This window comes from Enoplosus armatus, chromosome 4, assembly GCF_043641665.1.
Source record: "Enoplosus armatus isolate fEnoArm2 chromosome 4, fEnoArm2.hap1, whole genome shotgun sequence".
Classification (NCBI taxonomy): domain Eukaryota; kingdom Metazoa; phylum Chordata; class Actinopteri; order Centrarchiformes; family Enoplosidae; genus Enoplosus; species Enoplosus armatus.
In genome coordinates this window covers 25,194,155-25,211,728 of record NC_092183.1, presented here as the reverse complement: position 1 = coordinate 25,211,728, position 17,574 = coordinate 25,194,155, and the positions used below count along the sequence as shown (strand labels likewise).

At 44.2% G+C, this 17,574-nt stretch overlaps 1 protein-coding gene across 1 annotated transcript in view; it reads right to left on the bottom strand.

The window, feature by feature from the left end:
• Window positions 1-17,574, bottom strand: part of fbrsl1 (fibrosin-like 1) — a 257,744-nt gene that overhangs the window by 183,198 nt on the left and 56,972 nt on the right. Inside the window, exon 2 of the mRNA XM_070903764.1 lies at window positions 2,626-2,850. Within this exon, the coding sequence (XP_070759865.1) occupies window positions 2,626-2,850 (225 nt within the window). The remainder of the gene's footprint in view (window positions 1-2,625; window positions 2,851-17,574) is intronic.

Here is a 17,574-nt window from a genome sequence, read left to right as displayed (position 1 = left end):
GTGCCTCTGCTTGCCACACATGCACACAAAATTCCTATTTGGCAACAATTTGGAAATCATATTACGGAAGCAGGTGGGTGTGGGATACAAAAGGAGAGGGTGCAGACTGGCATGGTCTTAAGAAACAGACACCAACTAAAGCAGAGAGGAAATGCTTATTTAAAAGGTGTGGATCAATCGTTTAATATTTCATAGTGTTATCTATAATGAATCGCAACACGATCAGGCCGTGAGTCTCATGAGCACCGTGATCACGGCTGGAATTGGGAAAGTGTTGTTGTTTCAACCACATGTGGACGCAGCGTAATTGTAAGTTCGCGAAACGATAACAATGTAGGCTGGGAATTGGGAGCTTTAGTCGTGTGTTCAAGGCAGGCTTCAGTTCTCAGCATGCAAAGAGCTAAAAGCCAGGCAGGTTAAAAGATATTTTAGCTGCTTGTTCTCAGACGGTGTAGACGGCTTCAGCCAGACACTGAGATTAAAAGGAAGAAATTGATACAAGAAAAAAAAGGAAGGGACCGGAAATAAAATGCTAAAATAAACATTTTGTCACGCTTTCCTCAAAATACACTCAGATTTGTGGTTCGGCCATAAGATACACAATCTGAAAGTAGGTGCATTTGTTGATGTACCTCCAAGACATTATTTCAAATTGCACTAATGAGGCACAAAAATAAATAGATGTAAGATGTAGCTATGTATTCAATATGCAGTAATATCACTTGGGAAAGTTTATCTTAAGACACCAGACCAGGACTTTACTTTGCTGTTACAAAGTCCAGGCACAAAGAAATATGTTGTTGCTGAAGAGTAGAGACATGCGTTAGCTTTCCTGTGGGTTTTGAGCTACTTCCGTCATCTCTCTACTATCTGAGCCTCCTTGGGAGGCATGACCAGCAAATCTTCAGACGAAGCTACTGTAACACATGAAATTCAGCACAGCATGAGCTACAAGGTTTTCCAATGACAGCAGCAGCTGATATTATGCTGATATTATGGAGTTATTATCTGGCCTGGAATGTAGATCTGGTTCAGTGATTCGCAGCCTATTGCACTTACACTCTGGATAAGAGCATCAGCTAAATACATAATTTCCAAGTGTCTCTTGGCAAACTAAATATCACAGCCAAACTCATTTTCAGCCATGTTAACTTCCCCAGGAAATCTTTATCTAATAGAGATATTTTTGTCTGTGGAGGAGGCCCCCGGCTACATAGCCTCATTATTTAGTTTGGCTTCCTGACTACATTTCCCCTCTTATCCTCAACAGCACTATGGTGGATCTTGGCCTCGGACAGGAGCATAAAAACATCCGCCCATTTAAACAAACTGTTAACACATAGATGGGCTATCTCTCTGGGACAGACTCGGAGTCTGTGGGCTCAGCAGTGTGCTTGAAGCCGGGGATATTGGCAGTCCTCTGTCTGCATAAACAAACAGAAAGCCACTTCTGCAGTCATGAAGGAAAACAAGAATGGGATGGCAGGGTAAACCCACCTGAAGGCAGCATACCAACAATTTGTTTATGAAACACAAACACTTCGGTATATACAAGTCACATACGCCGCCCTTCACCGAGGCCCAAATGCTATTTGACTGATTCCCTGCAGTACAGTCTTATGTATCAGCCTACTGCGACTGTCATAGGCTACAGTTGTGTGGCCTCACCTCATCATTAGCTGGTCTGTTGTACCGCAGTGTCACTGTTGTGCCGATACTTTTGCCGATATTCCATTCAAACTTGCTTAAAAAACGTAAACAAGGTGCCATCACCACCAAGCAAACAAGAACTGATCTGCAAACAGAGAAGCACCAGCCATCCACCTAGTGTCAAAACGTGATTGCCTTTCAGCTTTCACTTTAAAACACATAGTGAGGAAAAGTTCACACAGGGGCATATTACATATCACTGCTAATGCAGAACCCAAAATGAAAAAGAGAAGAGCTACAACTACTGGCACCAACTGAACTACAGTAAGCTGAAGCCATTGAAAAGTCACAACATGAAGTCACTTTAGGCAGCAGAAAGAGAGAAGAGAGGAAGTTAGTGCCACCATCAACAATGTGATGCCTACGGTGCTTTTGTGGAAATGGCCTGGACTTGAACAAACGAAAAAAACCTTTCCAAAATGACTGCTGCAATAAGAGAATCAATTTAAGACAGCTTGAAATGGGCTAAAACTCTCTGCTCACAGAAGTAGTGAGCAGAGTTTTGAAAGAAAATTATTTTCTCCAGCGATGTGGTTTGATGGCGCACTGATAGAGGGGACTGAAGTGAACCTCGGGCTGACACAAGAATAAGTTCAGTCACATCTGACATGGGTATCAGGCTCTGATCACACCGTTCACAACTGTTCTCTGGAAATTCCCCATGGGTCGTTTTCTGCTGTAAAGGGAATGTGGGCCAGCTGTCGGGTAAATGGAAACTATGTATTTGGAGAAGAGACTGTTAAAGAAGAGTTGTGGGAATAATAGCACTGGCCAATCACGGCGAAGAAGTGGGATCCGATGTTACCGAAGCGGCTGATTGGCAAAAGCCAGCGCACCAGACACCTCTTTCATTTACCAGAAAAAAAATACCCACAAAACCAACAGTCCATTCAACATGTACGTAACCACACTGACCATTTTGTTCTTCTTGGAGTAAGTCTTCTTCAGCAGCCTCTCGTTCATCCTCTCCTGCTCCCGCTGGGCGTGATGAAGGAAGCCGTTCTCCAGGGGGTCCACCACCGGCTGGACATTCTCCTCTTCCTCCTCCACCTCCTCATCCTCCTTCCTCTGCCGCTTCGCCACCTTTTTCTCCTTCCACCGCTCCTTCTTCTCCTGTGTCTTCACGACGCCGCTCTTCTTCTGCAGGGGAGAAGAAGAAAGCCCATGAGAAATCTCGACACTAAAAAAAGGAGACTGTGTGTGCAGTGGAGTGGTCGATGGGTACATAAATGAAACACTGCTACTGTAGCCCTGGGTGAGTTAATTAAAAGTCAGTAATAACAGAAATTGAATGATTAAAAATCACCAAGGCAGTGTTAGAGGATGCCATATGACCTGTTGGAAGCAGCCATTACTTCTCCATTTTTTTTTTTTTTTTTTACTTTCCATAGGACTCACAGCCAGCGCCACAGATACTACTCAATGCCACACTGACTAGAGAGATTCACTGCCTTAAGTGTCTCAAGGATTTCCTTAAAGTCCTTGAGACAACTGTACACCAGGTGATGACAGGTCTACGACAAACGACACTTCACGCCGCCTTCGAACAAGAACAAAGCAGGCGGATATCTAGACGGATAGACAAGAGCGACAAATGTGTAAAAGAATGGAGGGAGGGTGTGCCGCAGCTGGCAAACAGTCAAGCGCGCAGCCCCTTTCACTGCTGGCTTACACAAAGCAAGCAAACACTCGAGCAGAGAGCGGCGACGCTCACTCTCTCTCTCTCTCTCTAAAGTCATTTTTAATCCTGTCAACAGCAGAACAATGCCTTACTGGAGCCCGTAATCACTTTATGGCTCAGATATAATGAGCTTATGATATGAAGTGCTGCTTTAACACACACACACACACACACTGGAGAAAATACAGTCGCTCTACACTTATACTATGACCAAGCAATTTCCCCCCTTTAACTAATCATTCCTTTCATGCTTCGGTTACGGCCTGTATGGAATTGGTGTTTTTGTTTATTGGGATTCCAATACAGTTGGTAACTGCCTGGGATCTTTTCCTCGGTGCTTTTCCTTCGCCCCCTCCCCCAGCATCACCTCCAGACCAGTATTTCACAGACAGACAAACGTGTTGGCATCATGTCGTATATGGGCTACTAACACTACTGACTGGTGTTTGCTTCATTTCAGCTGCTGTGATGCACTGAGCTGGTGTTCCAGTCTGGCATTTCCTGTCAGTGTAGTGCACAAAAAAATTAATATTTCATGACGTTAAGTACCGGAGAGCATGTTAGTATACTCAAGTGCCCATAATTCCCGGTGCTATGACACACCATGTGGCCTTATGCAGTGTTCCTGTCATATTGGAGTTACAATAATTTAGCTCACGTCTAAATCCCAGTTGGAATAATGATCCAAAGAGATCTTTTCCTGAAAGCAGTAACACGTTCGCCTTGGCACTGAATAACATGAAAGTCCCTGAAAAAGCAAACAAACCCTGATGTCTAACGGCATGGGCGTGAGTGCGTAGTTTTAATGTGATTCAGTGCTAATGGATGGGTGAATGGGAGGAACATTGTAAAGCACTTTGTCCGTTAAAGGTAGAAAAGCCCAATATAAATGCAGTCCACTTAATGTTATAGCGCTATTCTGACCATACGTAGCATTTTATCAAACGCTCACCACAAACTCTGTGACTGTGTTTTGTTAGCAAACAATCAGCTGTAGGAGTTTTAGGCCCACTACGCATGATCAACAGCAGACTTGCTGAAGACAGTGCAATACATACATATATATATATATACACATACATATACATTGTTATTGTATATACTTTTTATTTTTCACTTTTTTCACTTAAATATTGTAAATGTGTATATTTTTTTGTCTTATTTTTGTACATACTCTTATGTCTAAATGTATGCTACTTTCTACTCTTGAATGGGAGCACCGGTACTGTATAATTTCCCCCCCGGGGATCAATAAAGTATTTCTGATTCTGATTCTGAAGACAGCAAGGCAATCCGTTTCAATGCACAACCAATGACACGACAAACACAATGTGTGTGTCTGAATTGCCAGAACACTTCTTCACCGCGTCATTGTTTATAATGTGACTGAGTTCTCCACTGATGTGAATGTGAACATGGGAATCTTTCCCATTGCTGCCTTCTATCCGTCTTCTCATCTTATGTGACGCGACATGAACACGGCATTACTCACGGCGCTGAGGTCTAAGTGCTCTAGATGCACTGACAGCGTGGGCAAAGTAAAGGACATGGCTAACATGATATGCTGAACAGTCTCATTAATTGAGGCACGCGCACATCTGCCAGCCCGTGGAACCCACATCTGCCAGCCTGCTTTCCTGCTTGCACCTGTGCCTAGTGATTGAACGTATCCCCGCTTCAGCTGCCTCTTATTTCCAGATCTCATTCGGCCCAAGTGGAGCCGGTGACTTGCCGCTGCTTGGTAAAGCCTGTCGGTGGAGATCGCTGCGTGCCTGAATGGCGGAGGACGACACGCCGCTGCTTGAAGCCGCGTGGAGTTCAAGGCCAAGGGCAGCTAGTTCACGTTGCAACATCTGTTCACAGCCAGCAGCGCCCGGCACCGACTGAAGCCAGCTCTGCGCTCCATATGAATAATCAAATTATTGGCTCCAAGGGTGGGAGGTTAGCAGATGGCTCGAGCATTAGCCCCATAACTGCTAATGAATGACACCTTCCACGACAAAAGGTGTTCATGTGTCAGGCAGTGCAAACACTGGCCATGGAGGGTTTATATGACAAAATGCAAAGTCCAGGCAAAATGAGTCTTTGCATAAATTACTTTGGGCTAACCCGAACATGTTTCTAGCTGAACTGCTTCTTTTCTTACTTGCTGGTACAGTTCCCAGGCCTCCTTGGAGAAGCAGTCTGGAAACACATGAAGTGTTTCTAGTTATGAGATTTTCTTCTCTGCAGCTCAGAGGAAAAAATTACCTGAACGCTTTTTAAGACAGGGTAAAAACCTCACTGGCTGCGTGAAGATTGATTTTATTCATTGTGACAGCTACTTCCATGCTGTGCCAAAGACTCCATCAGAATATAGATCTGTTGCATTTAAGTGGCCTTGTTTAAAACCAGAGCAAACAGTGAATTTAAGACAACAAAAAAATCCTTAAATAACAGCATTCCAGACCACGTATGGCCGTTGTATGAAGCTCAGAATAGTGACAATGTTGCCCATAGTGACAATAATGAATTTAACAGTCTATCCTTTGTTCAGAGAAAGAGCTCCATGATACTGTCAGCTAATTTAGGTGACGGCCGACATCTTTCGACAGGAGGATTTAATGTCATCACACATCAGCTCAAAGCAGCTCTTCTCACCTCACAAGGAAACGCGTTCGTTTCTCATGAGGGACCAGACCAGGTATCAGCATGCTGAGAACTAGACCAGGGGTTTTTCCCCCCCCTTTTAGGCAGGGCTGAGGCTGCAGTGTGAATGTCCATCAGTAAAACATTAAGTCAGGGAGATGGATTGCAATTTGAAATGTGCCATCTCCTTGGTAACTGATAGAAACATGCATCAACTGGCAGAAATGCAGAGTTCATTGTCGCCGTGGAGGACTACACTGATTACCTGACAGTTTGACACGTTCATCTATCATTGCATCTAATATCTGAAAAGAGGACTTTGTTTGGAAGATTGTGTGCGAGATCAGGCCTTTGCACACAGCAATCATAGGAGATTAGCATTATCTAAAATAAAGATAACATGTGTTGTCATTTTGTTTTCTATTGTTGTCTGAAAACAAAATCTTCACCTGCCATTGTCATACATTTATTGCTTATGACAATTCAGTGAGCAACATTTAACTTTAACCTTTCAAACAAAACGTAGCACAGTTGATATATCTTTTTTTACCAACTAACGCTGACTGGGATCTTTTTGGTCCCTTTTCTGTGCATATAGCCAATTAATATCTGGGTACTAGCGATCGAAGCTTCTTGATACGCAGACGCGACAGATCTATCTACCTGTTGGGGTCGGAGTAAATTATGGTGCCAAACCTCTAATCCCAAATTGGGTTAAGTCACAAATGATCCGTTGTAGTCCTTCCTTGTAGACAGTCAGAGGAACATTCTGTAAAAGGGTACTTTTATACTGTCTTATTGGTCCAAATTGGCTTGAAACCTGTGTTGCTTGTTATATCTTTTTCCACTTCTTTTCCTTGTGAAATATGTGTCTAATAAAGAAGCAGCAACATGGTTGAAAAAAATGTCCCCCCCCCCCCCCCCCGAAAGGGCATCTCTGAGGCAACCCAGTATCTCACAAGTGCAACAAGTTCAAATCCATTTGAATAATGTGACCTTTCATTCACGTTACCACCCCCAAATATTAAACAGTCTCAGGACAAAAGACTGGTGGCATGCAGAGTTCTTACTACTTTAAGAGACAAAATTCAACACGGCCTACTGAGGTGAGGAAACAGATGTGGGTCTCGGTGCAAAATCTGTGTCATGCTTCCCAACATGTTTTGTACGCGCCAGGATTTTGGTGCTGTTAATTGTAATATCTAAGCTCAAGCGCCACAGAGCAATTAGACTTTGTTTAGCACATTTGCACCTGCTCTCATTGCTCGTCTCGTGTCTGCGCCTGTTCTATCAGTAATAAACAGATTTCAGTTGTCTATCTGTGTCATTCCCATTTATTCACAGTCCACGACTCCCGACAGTAGATCTATAATAGCTGCAGGAGAAGAAGAGTAATCCATCACTGTGTGTCTGCCAGCAGTGGCTTAGTTGTGATATAATTTCCATATGCCAAAGGCCTGAAGTGGGCTTTTTCTTTTATAAAACGGTTACTAAATTATTTCGGCACATAATGGAGCAGCCTTATCACATTCTGTATTATTAAACATCCATTTACAAATGAAAAGAGTAGAATGCTGATGCAAATAATTGCAAAGTAAATGCTTTGCTGCCAGTAAAAATGGCATGTGTGTATTCAGTCTACATTTAGTGAAAGATCAGGTCTTTTAAATGAGACATGCATGACGCTATCTCTTAACCCTCAATGCCAATGCAACCAGCATGGTCAAAAAAACCCAACAACTTTCAACCACTCTTTACTATTTGCAGGTGTCTCTTTTCATCTTTCAGTCCAAAATTAAGAGAACTGCAGTTCTTTTCTAGTGGGCAGAGTGATGGTTCAGCCTGGGGCAGAAACGTGACGGTGACCACAAAGTGGAGAGGAAGTGGCTTAAGATGCGATGAGCCGCAGGGGGGAAGTGATGACAGGGAAAGCAGAGGAGAGGATGAGGAGGATGGGCAGAGGAGCAGAATCCGAGATAGTGCAAGTGAGTGGAGGGAGTGTGTGTGTGTGTGTGGGGGGGCTCAGCCTGGAACAGGAGAGACCGCTCTACTGGTTTGACCTGACCACGTTACCCTGGCAACAGTACGGGAGAGCTTTGTTGCTGTTCCAGGCTGCATGGGGACTGGAGTGTGTGAGTGTGAGTGTGTGTGTGTGTGTGTGTGTGTGTGTGTGTGTGTGTGGGCATGAGTGCATAAAATCCGACACAGGTTTCCATGCCTGCGACAATAAAGTGCATGGCTTTACGTGGTTATGCTCAGGCCTTGAGATCCACCGTGGAAGCACATTCTGCTCCCAAAGGAAGGTTTATGCATTCTGCACAGAGGAATGTCAGCAACCCTGAAGTTGCTTGCAAAGGGTAAGGGGGTCTCCATGAGGCATGCATAAACCAGTCTTACAAAAGGAGCCTGGAGTGCAGAAAAATAGACAGGGTGTGTAAAAAGAGTGGGAGATAAAGAGAGATGGTGGTGGTGTCTAATGCACATCATCACGCGTTCTCCACTGCACTCTCTTCTTTCTGAGGCCAGTAATTATTTAGACACAAAGAGCTCTGCAGGGTACACCTCCCTCGACATTAAACACGGCCACAAAGAGATTACAGGGCCTTGAAAATTCACCACTGTCTGCTGTTCAGCAAAGCTGTAGCAAGACTGCCAATTAAATATCTCCAAACAGTCACATTGTGCATGGTGAGTTTTGCGGGAGGTGCATCAAGTGCTGCAGGAGCAAAGCCTGGATATGGATGAAAAATGGGACTGAATCTGGTGTCTTACAATTGTAGGATACAACCGGACTCGGAATGAGTCCGAAATATGTCAAAGTTTTAATAAAAATCAAAAAAAAAAACGTGAGAATTAGATTAAGATTAGACAATGTGGTGGAAATGTAAACATGAATTTTAGTTCCTGATTTAGTTCCCGAGGTTAGAAACGGCATGTTAAGACGGTCATGGGTCCCAACGTCTGCTCTAAACTGAGCTGATCTTCTATGTGTTATTCTGTGTGAATGTCCGTCTCACTGTAAGATGGATTCAGAGCATCATCACGTTAAAGGTACCCTGTGGAGCAATGGTTTTACAACAGGGGGGGGGGGGTCCCCGTTTTGTTGGTATCATGAACAAGCATGAACAGGCACACATGCAAAGCGATTCACATCCTGCCGTTGGTTTCATGCTATTCCGCTGATCGGCTGACAGTTGGTGGTGGAAGCGCGCCCACAAACAGCAATGTGCCAACAAAGGCAGTGAAGAAGAAGACTGCAAGCTAGCAAACATGGATACATACAATGCACAATATTTTTTGCTTTATGTGGAATTAAATGCACACAACATGTTGATTAGAACTCAAGTTTATGGCCAAAAGCTAATTTCCAGCAAGCCTTTACCATCTGAACGCTGAGCTGAACTGTATTTTTGAGTTAATAGCATCTGTTCATGAAATGAGAGGCATTTTCTTGTAAGCCTGATGTGAAAAGGCTATTATTCAAATAGTAAGTTCACCTCTTTCATCTTTTTTCGTGTGATATAAAAGCAGCAGAGCAGACTCATTTGTCGCGCCACTTCAGTGGTGTTAAGGTGCTTTTAAGCTGGCTGAGGTGTGGCTGCGTAGATTTATTGTTCAGCTGTTGGGCTGATTCTGTACGCATTACCGCAGCTCTCGGGCCTGTCAGATAAATCACTCTGACTTGTCATGATTTAAACTGGATTGATTTAATCATGCAGCGCTCGCTGGCTTTTATAGCATGTGAAGCTCCGCAGAGACAGCAGGGCATACACCTTCCATCTAATGCTGCTGTCAGCCACATCAAACACACCTTTGATTAACTTAGAGCATACACTCATTTACCCGGCCTCCCTGTTTCTCTCAAAGCATATAATCAGAGGGTTATTGCCTCGGAGAGAGAAAGGAGAGAGCGCATTGTGTGCCAAGAGGCTTATCAGGCTGTGAACAAGAGAAAGCACACATTTCTACAGTGATCAATGTTGCATAATTTGCCAGCACACGGATTAAATGAACCGCATCCTTTTCACCTTTTGTTAATATCAATGTGGTGTATTTTTCCTGTTCATTTGACTTCACGGTTAAAGGGCCTAATCCTCTGTGATACTTTTTTTTTGTGGGGGGGGGGGTGGGGGGGGTATGTGTTATGGGAATGCAGGGGAATGAACAGGAGACGTGAGGTGTTAATCCCTGGCAGGTCAGCTGGCTGCTGCACTCGTCCAGCTAACAGGAGCCAACCTGTGAGCAGGCCTCCTCCCTCCCTCCCTCCCTCCCTCCCTGTGTCACTTCCTTCTCTCTCTGCCTCACACTCTGTTGTTCACTTCGTTGCTGCGCTTGCTCTCTCTGTTTTGCAGTGCACATAATGCTGAATTTGAACCATGTGGGTGAAGGATCAACACTTCAACAGGGTATTTTCTGTGGACTTTCGTCTGTCGTAATAATTAGTCTCATATTAGTAGTAATAATAATAATCTGAACACTTGCTCCACCTGACACAATTCAAGACATAAAACAGCACTCTCAATTTGTTCTCGATCTGCACCCATTTGATTGTATTTTTCTAAGCTAGTGGAATGAAACTGCAGCTTTTATGACCCTTTAAGTGTTCTTATGGCGGTGTGACCTGCTGCTTGTTTGTATGTGTGTATATAAACATGTACTATATATGCGTGTTCATGAATCTTGTGGACGTGTGTGTGTGTGTATCTACATATAAGTATAACAAGAGCTTTGTATGCTATTGTCTACGTGCCTCGTATATGTGGTATATTTATATACTATATATATTTCAAGTATAGCAAAGTATACTGCAGTCAGAGTATAATGTGCAAGTGTGCGTGTGTGAAGCTCAGTAAATCCTCAACTATGCATGTTGCTATGAGTGTGTTTGTGAGTGTTTGTGTCGCACACATGTGTGAGGGCTGAATTAGCTTCTGGAGTGACACCATCTGGCCAGCGGGTGCTGACGGGAGAAGAATGGGGGGAATGCAGCGATAACAGGGCGGTGCAGCACAACAGTAAACACCAGCTTTAAATCTGTTTAACAGCTCTGACAAACACCCGGGGAAACAAGAGATACACACACACACACACACTCCACATTACAGGAAGAAAAGATCCGAGAGGCCAGATAAAGGAAGACAGGTGGAGTCAGATCAGGATTCCTTCACATTCCCACAGACAGTCTGCGTTCATCCAGCACGTGACGTCTTTGTTGAAGGGATAATATGTGTGCTATTTATAACTATCACCACGGGCTCACAGTATATATTGCACCTATGCATCTTTCTTTCACTGTACTTATATGAGTTTATGAGTCAAACATGACTTTTCTTATATTCACTTCAAGACTACATCACAGTCATAAAACACTGAATCGACTCACTGTGACTACTCACACATTTAGTGTGATATTGTTGTGTTGATATTGGTTGGCATTCAATCTTTGGAAGAGATGTTTTGTCATGGCATCTTATATTAACAACTTATATCTGAGATTTCACATCCTAGTGAATAATATACTCAGTTGTCAGTGGTTTTTGGGTGGGCACTTAGAGCGGTGAGTCAAAATAAAATCACTTGTTGATCCTTTGCAGTTTCTTCTGAGGAAACATTTGTTAATTGCTTGACTTCTGCAGGAAATAAATGTACTCGTGGGGACCGGTCTGTGGTGTTAACATAACATCAGACTAGACTCAAGTGGTGTCCCGCTCTGCATCGGCTGACGTGTCGGCTGAGTTGGCCACCACCAATTGAGCAGTTTATTTCAGCTGTCAAACTCGCTTGCTCACTCTCCACTGCTGATCACTTTGCTGCTGCAGCTGCTACATCTCTCACCCGACTGCCATCCCAGCATGCACCTGTGGGTTCTCAATGTGTCAGGCGAACTTCGGCACTGACATTATTTTTATTTATTTATTTTTTCTTCAGTTTGTGAGCTGTCTGACTGAATTAACCCTTTGCGACTGCTGAGTCTAATGCAAAAGGCAGACACATTTGCTGGCCATGCCTGCCAAACATCATCAACAAAGCAACATGCACAAACATCAGATTTCTGAGGTTTAAAGTAGAGATCATGTGCTGCCAGATAGAGATCACAGCCTCCCACAGACTCTTCTAGAGACTATTAAGTAGATTGTGAAACAGGAAAGAGGCTACAGAGGCCAATATGTCCTGTGAACCTCCCACCCATTGTCACAGGAAGCTCCCTGCTCTCTGCTGCTCAGCCCACACACTGCAGCCCAAAATACAGCCGGGTGTCATTCCTCGGAATTCTCCTTTCCTCACACCCTCCAGAGAGAGGAAGTGTTGCCTCGGCAACAGCTATTCCCATCGGTGGAGCAGAATAACAAACAAAACTCTGAGAAATGTGTAATGTTGGTCTCGCACTGTCAACAAATCAGCTCAACATATTTCTGTACCAACTGTTGAATATGTTTTTCATGAGTAAAACTGCTAAAAACACACCAGGGACGTTAATGGCAAGCATCTTCGAGAGCAATAAACGACAAGCGCTTGAATACTAACATGTTTTTTACTGAGCCACACGTTGACAGCCATTCTCCATCTTTTCACTACAAAGGCAAATTAAAACACAAATTACAAAAACAAGTCTCCTTCGCACCGCTGACTAACTCAGGAGATGGCAGAGGTATTTTGACGTCAGCCGAATTTCTGAGCGCGCCCTGCTGCGAGCGGCACCGGTGTGAGGAGTCGACTTGGTTCGCACAGCGGGAGGCTGACAGAGCAGAGGAATCCCAGCCGGAGACGACTGACAGGGGAGGAGAAACCTCGGATATCCCTGCAGTCAGAGTAACACCTATCTCCAAAAACGAATACCCTTTTTTCAACATAACAACCACACATGCGCTTCTCTTCTAGGCCTGATGACGGTGAATCTCCCTCAACCTATGCACATAGGACACGCGAGACACAAGACTGAAGGAGCAAAAGCATGAAGTTTGCTTAAATTCGAGTTACGAGGTTTTTCCATCCTGTCTTAGCATATATTTCAAAAGCAAAGACGGACTTTGTGTCTAAGAATCGCAAACTCTTGTGTTTGGTGGAAGGTCTCAGGTACGGGCACTTAAGTTCCTGTAATGGAAATCATGAGACCTCAGTCTGCGTATACGTCCCGCTATATCTGAACATGTGAATGTGTTAAAGGATCATTTTCAGCAATTTAGTTTTTGCACCTCCATAAAGTGGGGCTACTCAAAAGAAAAAAAAGAAAATTCAAATCAAAGCAGCAGAGGCTGAGACATCCCTTTAATGGCCTTGTATTGTTGACATACGACAGGCACAACCTGCCATAGTGGCTGGAATCCATATCTTTATAAAAAAACAACGTGAAAACAATGTGACGGTGTGAAAGGGGTCAGTCGTAGTTTTGAATCTAAGAAAATTACCAGCTGAATCTGCAGCTGCGGCTTTATAGCGAGTTTTAGCTCATTGAGGGGGCTGTCCAGCCCGCAACTTCACTGTTCTCATTCACTCTCACCGCTCTCATAGCGTTGCTGCAGCAGGCAGCTGTTCACCCACTGTACACTACCTGCAGTTGGTGAACATGGCGGAGCATTTAGCAGCTAAAGAGCCAGATATTCCCCGCAGGAGTTGGTAGAGGCCAACAACAGAGCTAGAAAAGAGTGATAATTGGACTTACGGCTCTAAATGAATGCTTATGTTGCTCCGTAAATAAGCAACTGTTAACAAGTTCGCCATAAGGTAATGCTATGTTAATGTCGTTTGTTTTTCCTTCTTGCGTGGCACAGCAGCCGGCTGTGACTAGGACTAGAAAGTAGATTTGATGTGTTAACACGTATTAATTTGCTGTCGTGTCAAGCTGAGTTGATATTTTATCAGGACGATGATCGATTGAAAAGGCTCTTTGCGGATTAACTGTTACGCTATCCGTGCTTTACTGGGCACCGCTGACAGGAGTGACAGCAGAGAAGGGAGCACAGGTTGATGCTGCAGTGTGTGCTTCTGATAAATACTGGTACCTCAAAGTCCTTCCCTGGAAATCACCTATACAGCACAAACCCATGAGGAAATAGATGTATTACTGTACTCCCAAAGAAACTATTGCATTTACAACAGTTTCCACTGTGTCATTTAAAGAAGAGACCAGCTTGTCTGCCGCACACAGTGATAAATCGGAACTATCTCCCCCGGTCAGTAGAAGACAGACATGGACAACGCAGTGAAACCTGTGTTATTGCCCCTTTAACTCTGAGCTACGAGAAACGTTGAGCTGTTGAGTGATTTATCACCCCCTGCTGAGGTATTTATCAATCCCTCAGAAACTCTTGTTGAAAAAGGAGGAACAAGCTGTCATCTGAATGGATGTTAAATGTTATGAATATTCAGACTATCACCTACAGAGAAATCACGGCGATTTTGTTTGACAGGGGGGGAAACGAGCTGCCACGCGGAGAATGAGGCATCGCGTCGGAGGCAACAAAAACAAGCGCTCCCGTTGGTGCTAAAAGCCACCCCGGGGGGGGGGCTCCCGCACCACTGAGTCAGCCCTGAACTGATGCCTTCACACTGTTTGCTAAATGAGTGAGCCTGACGCGCTGTTTGCATACGCACACACACATGGCCCCATGTTTATTATCGCTTTGCAGTTATTTGACGTCATGCCACTGTCTTCTGTTTTTTTGCTTACTCACACACACACACACAAACACACACACACACACACACACACACACATATCACGACGGTGATTTCTCTATTATCTCAGCAGTTTACTTTCTTGCTTTTCCGTTTCGCTTGAAAGTCATATTTTTCCTTGAAATGTGTGTGTGGTTCACTTCCACTTATACCCCCCCCCACAAACAGACAGTGTAGCGGCCTCATTCTTTCCCACGCAATATACAATGTGAAAGAGAGCTCCAATACACACATACAATGAAGCACACACACAGCCACATGCCCGTCCACTTAACACTCTCACACACTTCTATCTCTCCCTTCTTCAGCTGTCAGCCTGACATTTCTCTCACATCTCCACCTCCACCTCTTGACTGCCTCAGGTGGTCAACCTTGCCACCTCAGTGTGTGTGTGTGTGTGTGTGTGTGTGTGTGATGTAATTGCAGACAATGGCCATGCTCCTGAGCATGCTGTTGGTCTTTTATCAAAGAGCAGTTGGAGGCATGAAGTAGGGCTGATTTGACCAATCCTGTGATTGCAATTTAAAATACATATATTGTGTGTGAATTAAACTCCGGGCCTGTACTTGTGGCCTGCATAGCGTTGAACAAGAACAAGCAGGCAATTATCTTGCTTCTACATGAAAATGATCAGATAAAATGATTTCGTCACGTCTTCCCGGGGTTATTTAACTTTAGTGGTATACTTTGCTATTACTCAATAGCTTTCCAGTATAATCACGACATTAAAAGTGGCCGCTACATAGCTGTTGTTCACTTATGATAACGCAGACAAACTGCAGGCCTCGCCTGACAACGCAACCAAATGATTTCCCACCCCCTAATGACACTGCTAACAGCTCCACAGCTGCCTGAGCTAATGTTAGCTTCGCAGACTGCACACAGTCTGACATTCAGGGCTTTTAAAGCTGCACCAATCAATATTTTTATATATATATATATTTATATATATAAAACTCAGACAAACAGCACGGTAGCGCATTTAGCAGCTAAAAGAGCCAGGGAACCAGTACAGACCTAAAAGGAGAGTGAATGTTGGACTTACATTCACCGGGTGGACGCACACACGACCCCAAACGAATGCTAACGCTGCTCCGTGTCTGCCGGACGTGCCAATGGAAAAAGACTGCTCGCCGACGACATGTCAGTGTTGTGTTTACAGCTCGCCCCCCCACCCCCCAAGTGGCCAGAAAATCACCATTGCTGCGTTAACGTGGTAAACCTCAAAGATTATCCACTGTGACGCGCCTCAAAGTTTAACTGGGAAATGACTATCCACCAGCTGTTGGTGATTTGCACGCTAATGACCACTAACGAGCTAGCTGCTAACTGCCTGTCTAAGAATGACATCATGCGATAATCGAATGACTGTTTGAGAGGAGAGAGACTTTTTTTTGACACACCTTTCCTCAACGAAAAGTCTGGACGATTGCAAACAGAACTCACGCCGGCGGGTAGAGGGCATATTCATTTTGATTAGCTGGGAACAATTGACGTCACAGCCAGCGATATCAACGGTTGCTCGAATAATTCTGTCACACCCTACAGCTTGTTAAGACTATTAATAATGCGTGTTACAGTACAAATAAAACCTTGGCTCTTGCGATTTGTAATTTGCAAAAAAAAATAAAAAATGATTGGGCTTTCATCCCTATGTTGGAGGGATGGTTGAAAAAAAAAACTCTATGCAAGCTCTTTTTTTCCTTTTCTTTTCTTTTTTTTTTTAGTTCAGAAAGCAATTCCAAAATGATAAATTGCTTTGTCATTTACTTTAGATGTTCAAGAGTTCATGGTTGACAAATTACAAGCTGGTAATTTCTCATCCTGTTTATTTTGGCAGAAGAGCAGCTGGGGAAAAATGAAAACACTAAGTTAAGAATAACATGTCAGGAGATAAATATAGTGTAATGTGCGCAGCGTCTGGCACGGTGGCTGTGCGGCATGTCACGTCCCGTTGTCCTTGAACCATTAGTATGTAGTGCTATCACGGTGCCTCTGTACCAGCGTCACACAAAGGCAGAAACCCTGTGCGTTTAATATACCTAACAATTCAACTGACTCTGATGCTGATCTCAATCTGTGGCAGAGAACTGCACTTTCAAGATACGGTGAAGGATAACAGAGGACATGGGGGCAACATTGAAGCATTAGAGGACTAACATATTTATCCTGCCTCCACCAACCACACACACACACACACACACACACTTACAGACAAGCAGCAACACATGCATACACCAGCCGCCCTCTCATCCCTCATCTGCCCAGTGCAGATCCTTGAACCAGGGTGCTTGTTTGAAAAACCAGAGGTCAAACCGTAAAGCAATTACGCTGGCAACTCATCAACCAAGGGCTGACAGCAATACAATTACCTTCAGGCTGCAGCGGGCTACAGCAGACAAGTGAGCAGAGAAAGAGAGAGAGAGAGAGGGAGAGGGGCCTGTGTTTAACTCTGGATGTAACAGTGCTTGCTGTATAATTGCACCCTGCCGAGTGCACTTTAATCCTGTGTTTAACAGGTACAGAGTAGTGCTGAGAGGGAGAGACAGAGAGGGGTCTATTAGGTGTTACCTAAGGCCTTGGCATCAAGCCACTTCGCCGGGAGGAAGGTAGAGAGAGACAGATATGAAAATGGTGTCAGGAGAAAAGAGAACACGGAGCGATCTCCCTGCAGTCAAGGCTGGCAATGCAGCTGCCTGACAACTCCCTCCCGTGGGATGTAAATAATTACTGGAGATGACAGAAAGAGAGAGTGAGCGAGCGTCACTACAGTGCCGGCAACTAGCGCGTCTCATGCACCCTCACACCTCTTACGCGCTTCTCATGACCATTTACAGAAGCCTGAGCTTGAAACACTTATTATGTAATGCGGCTATGAA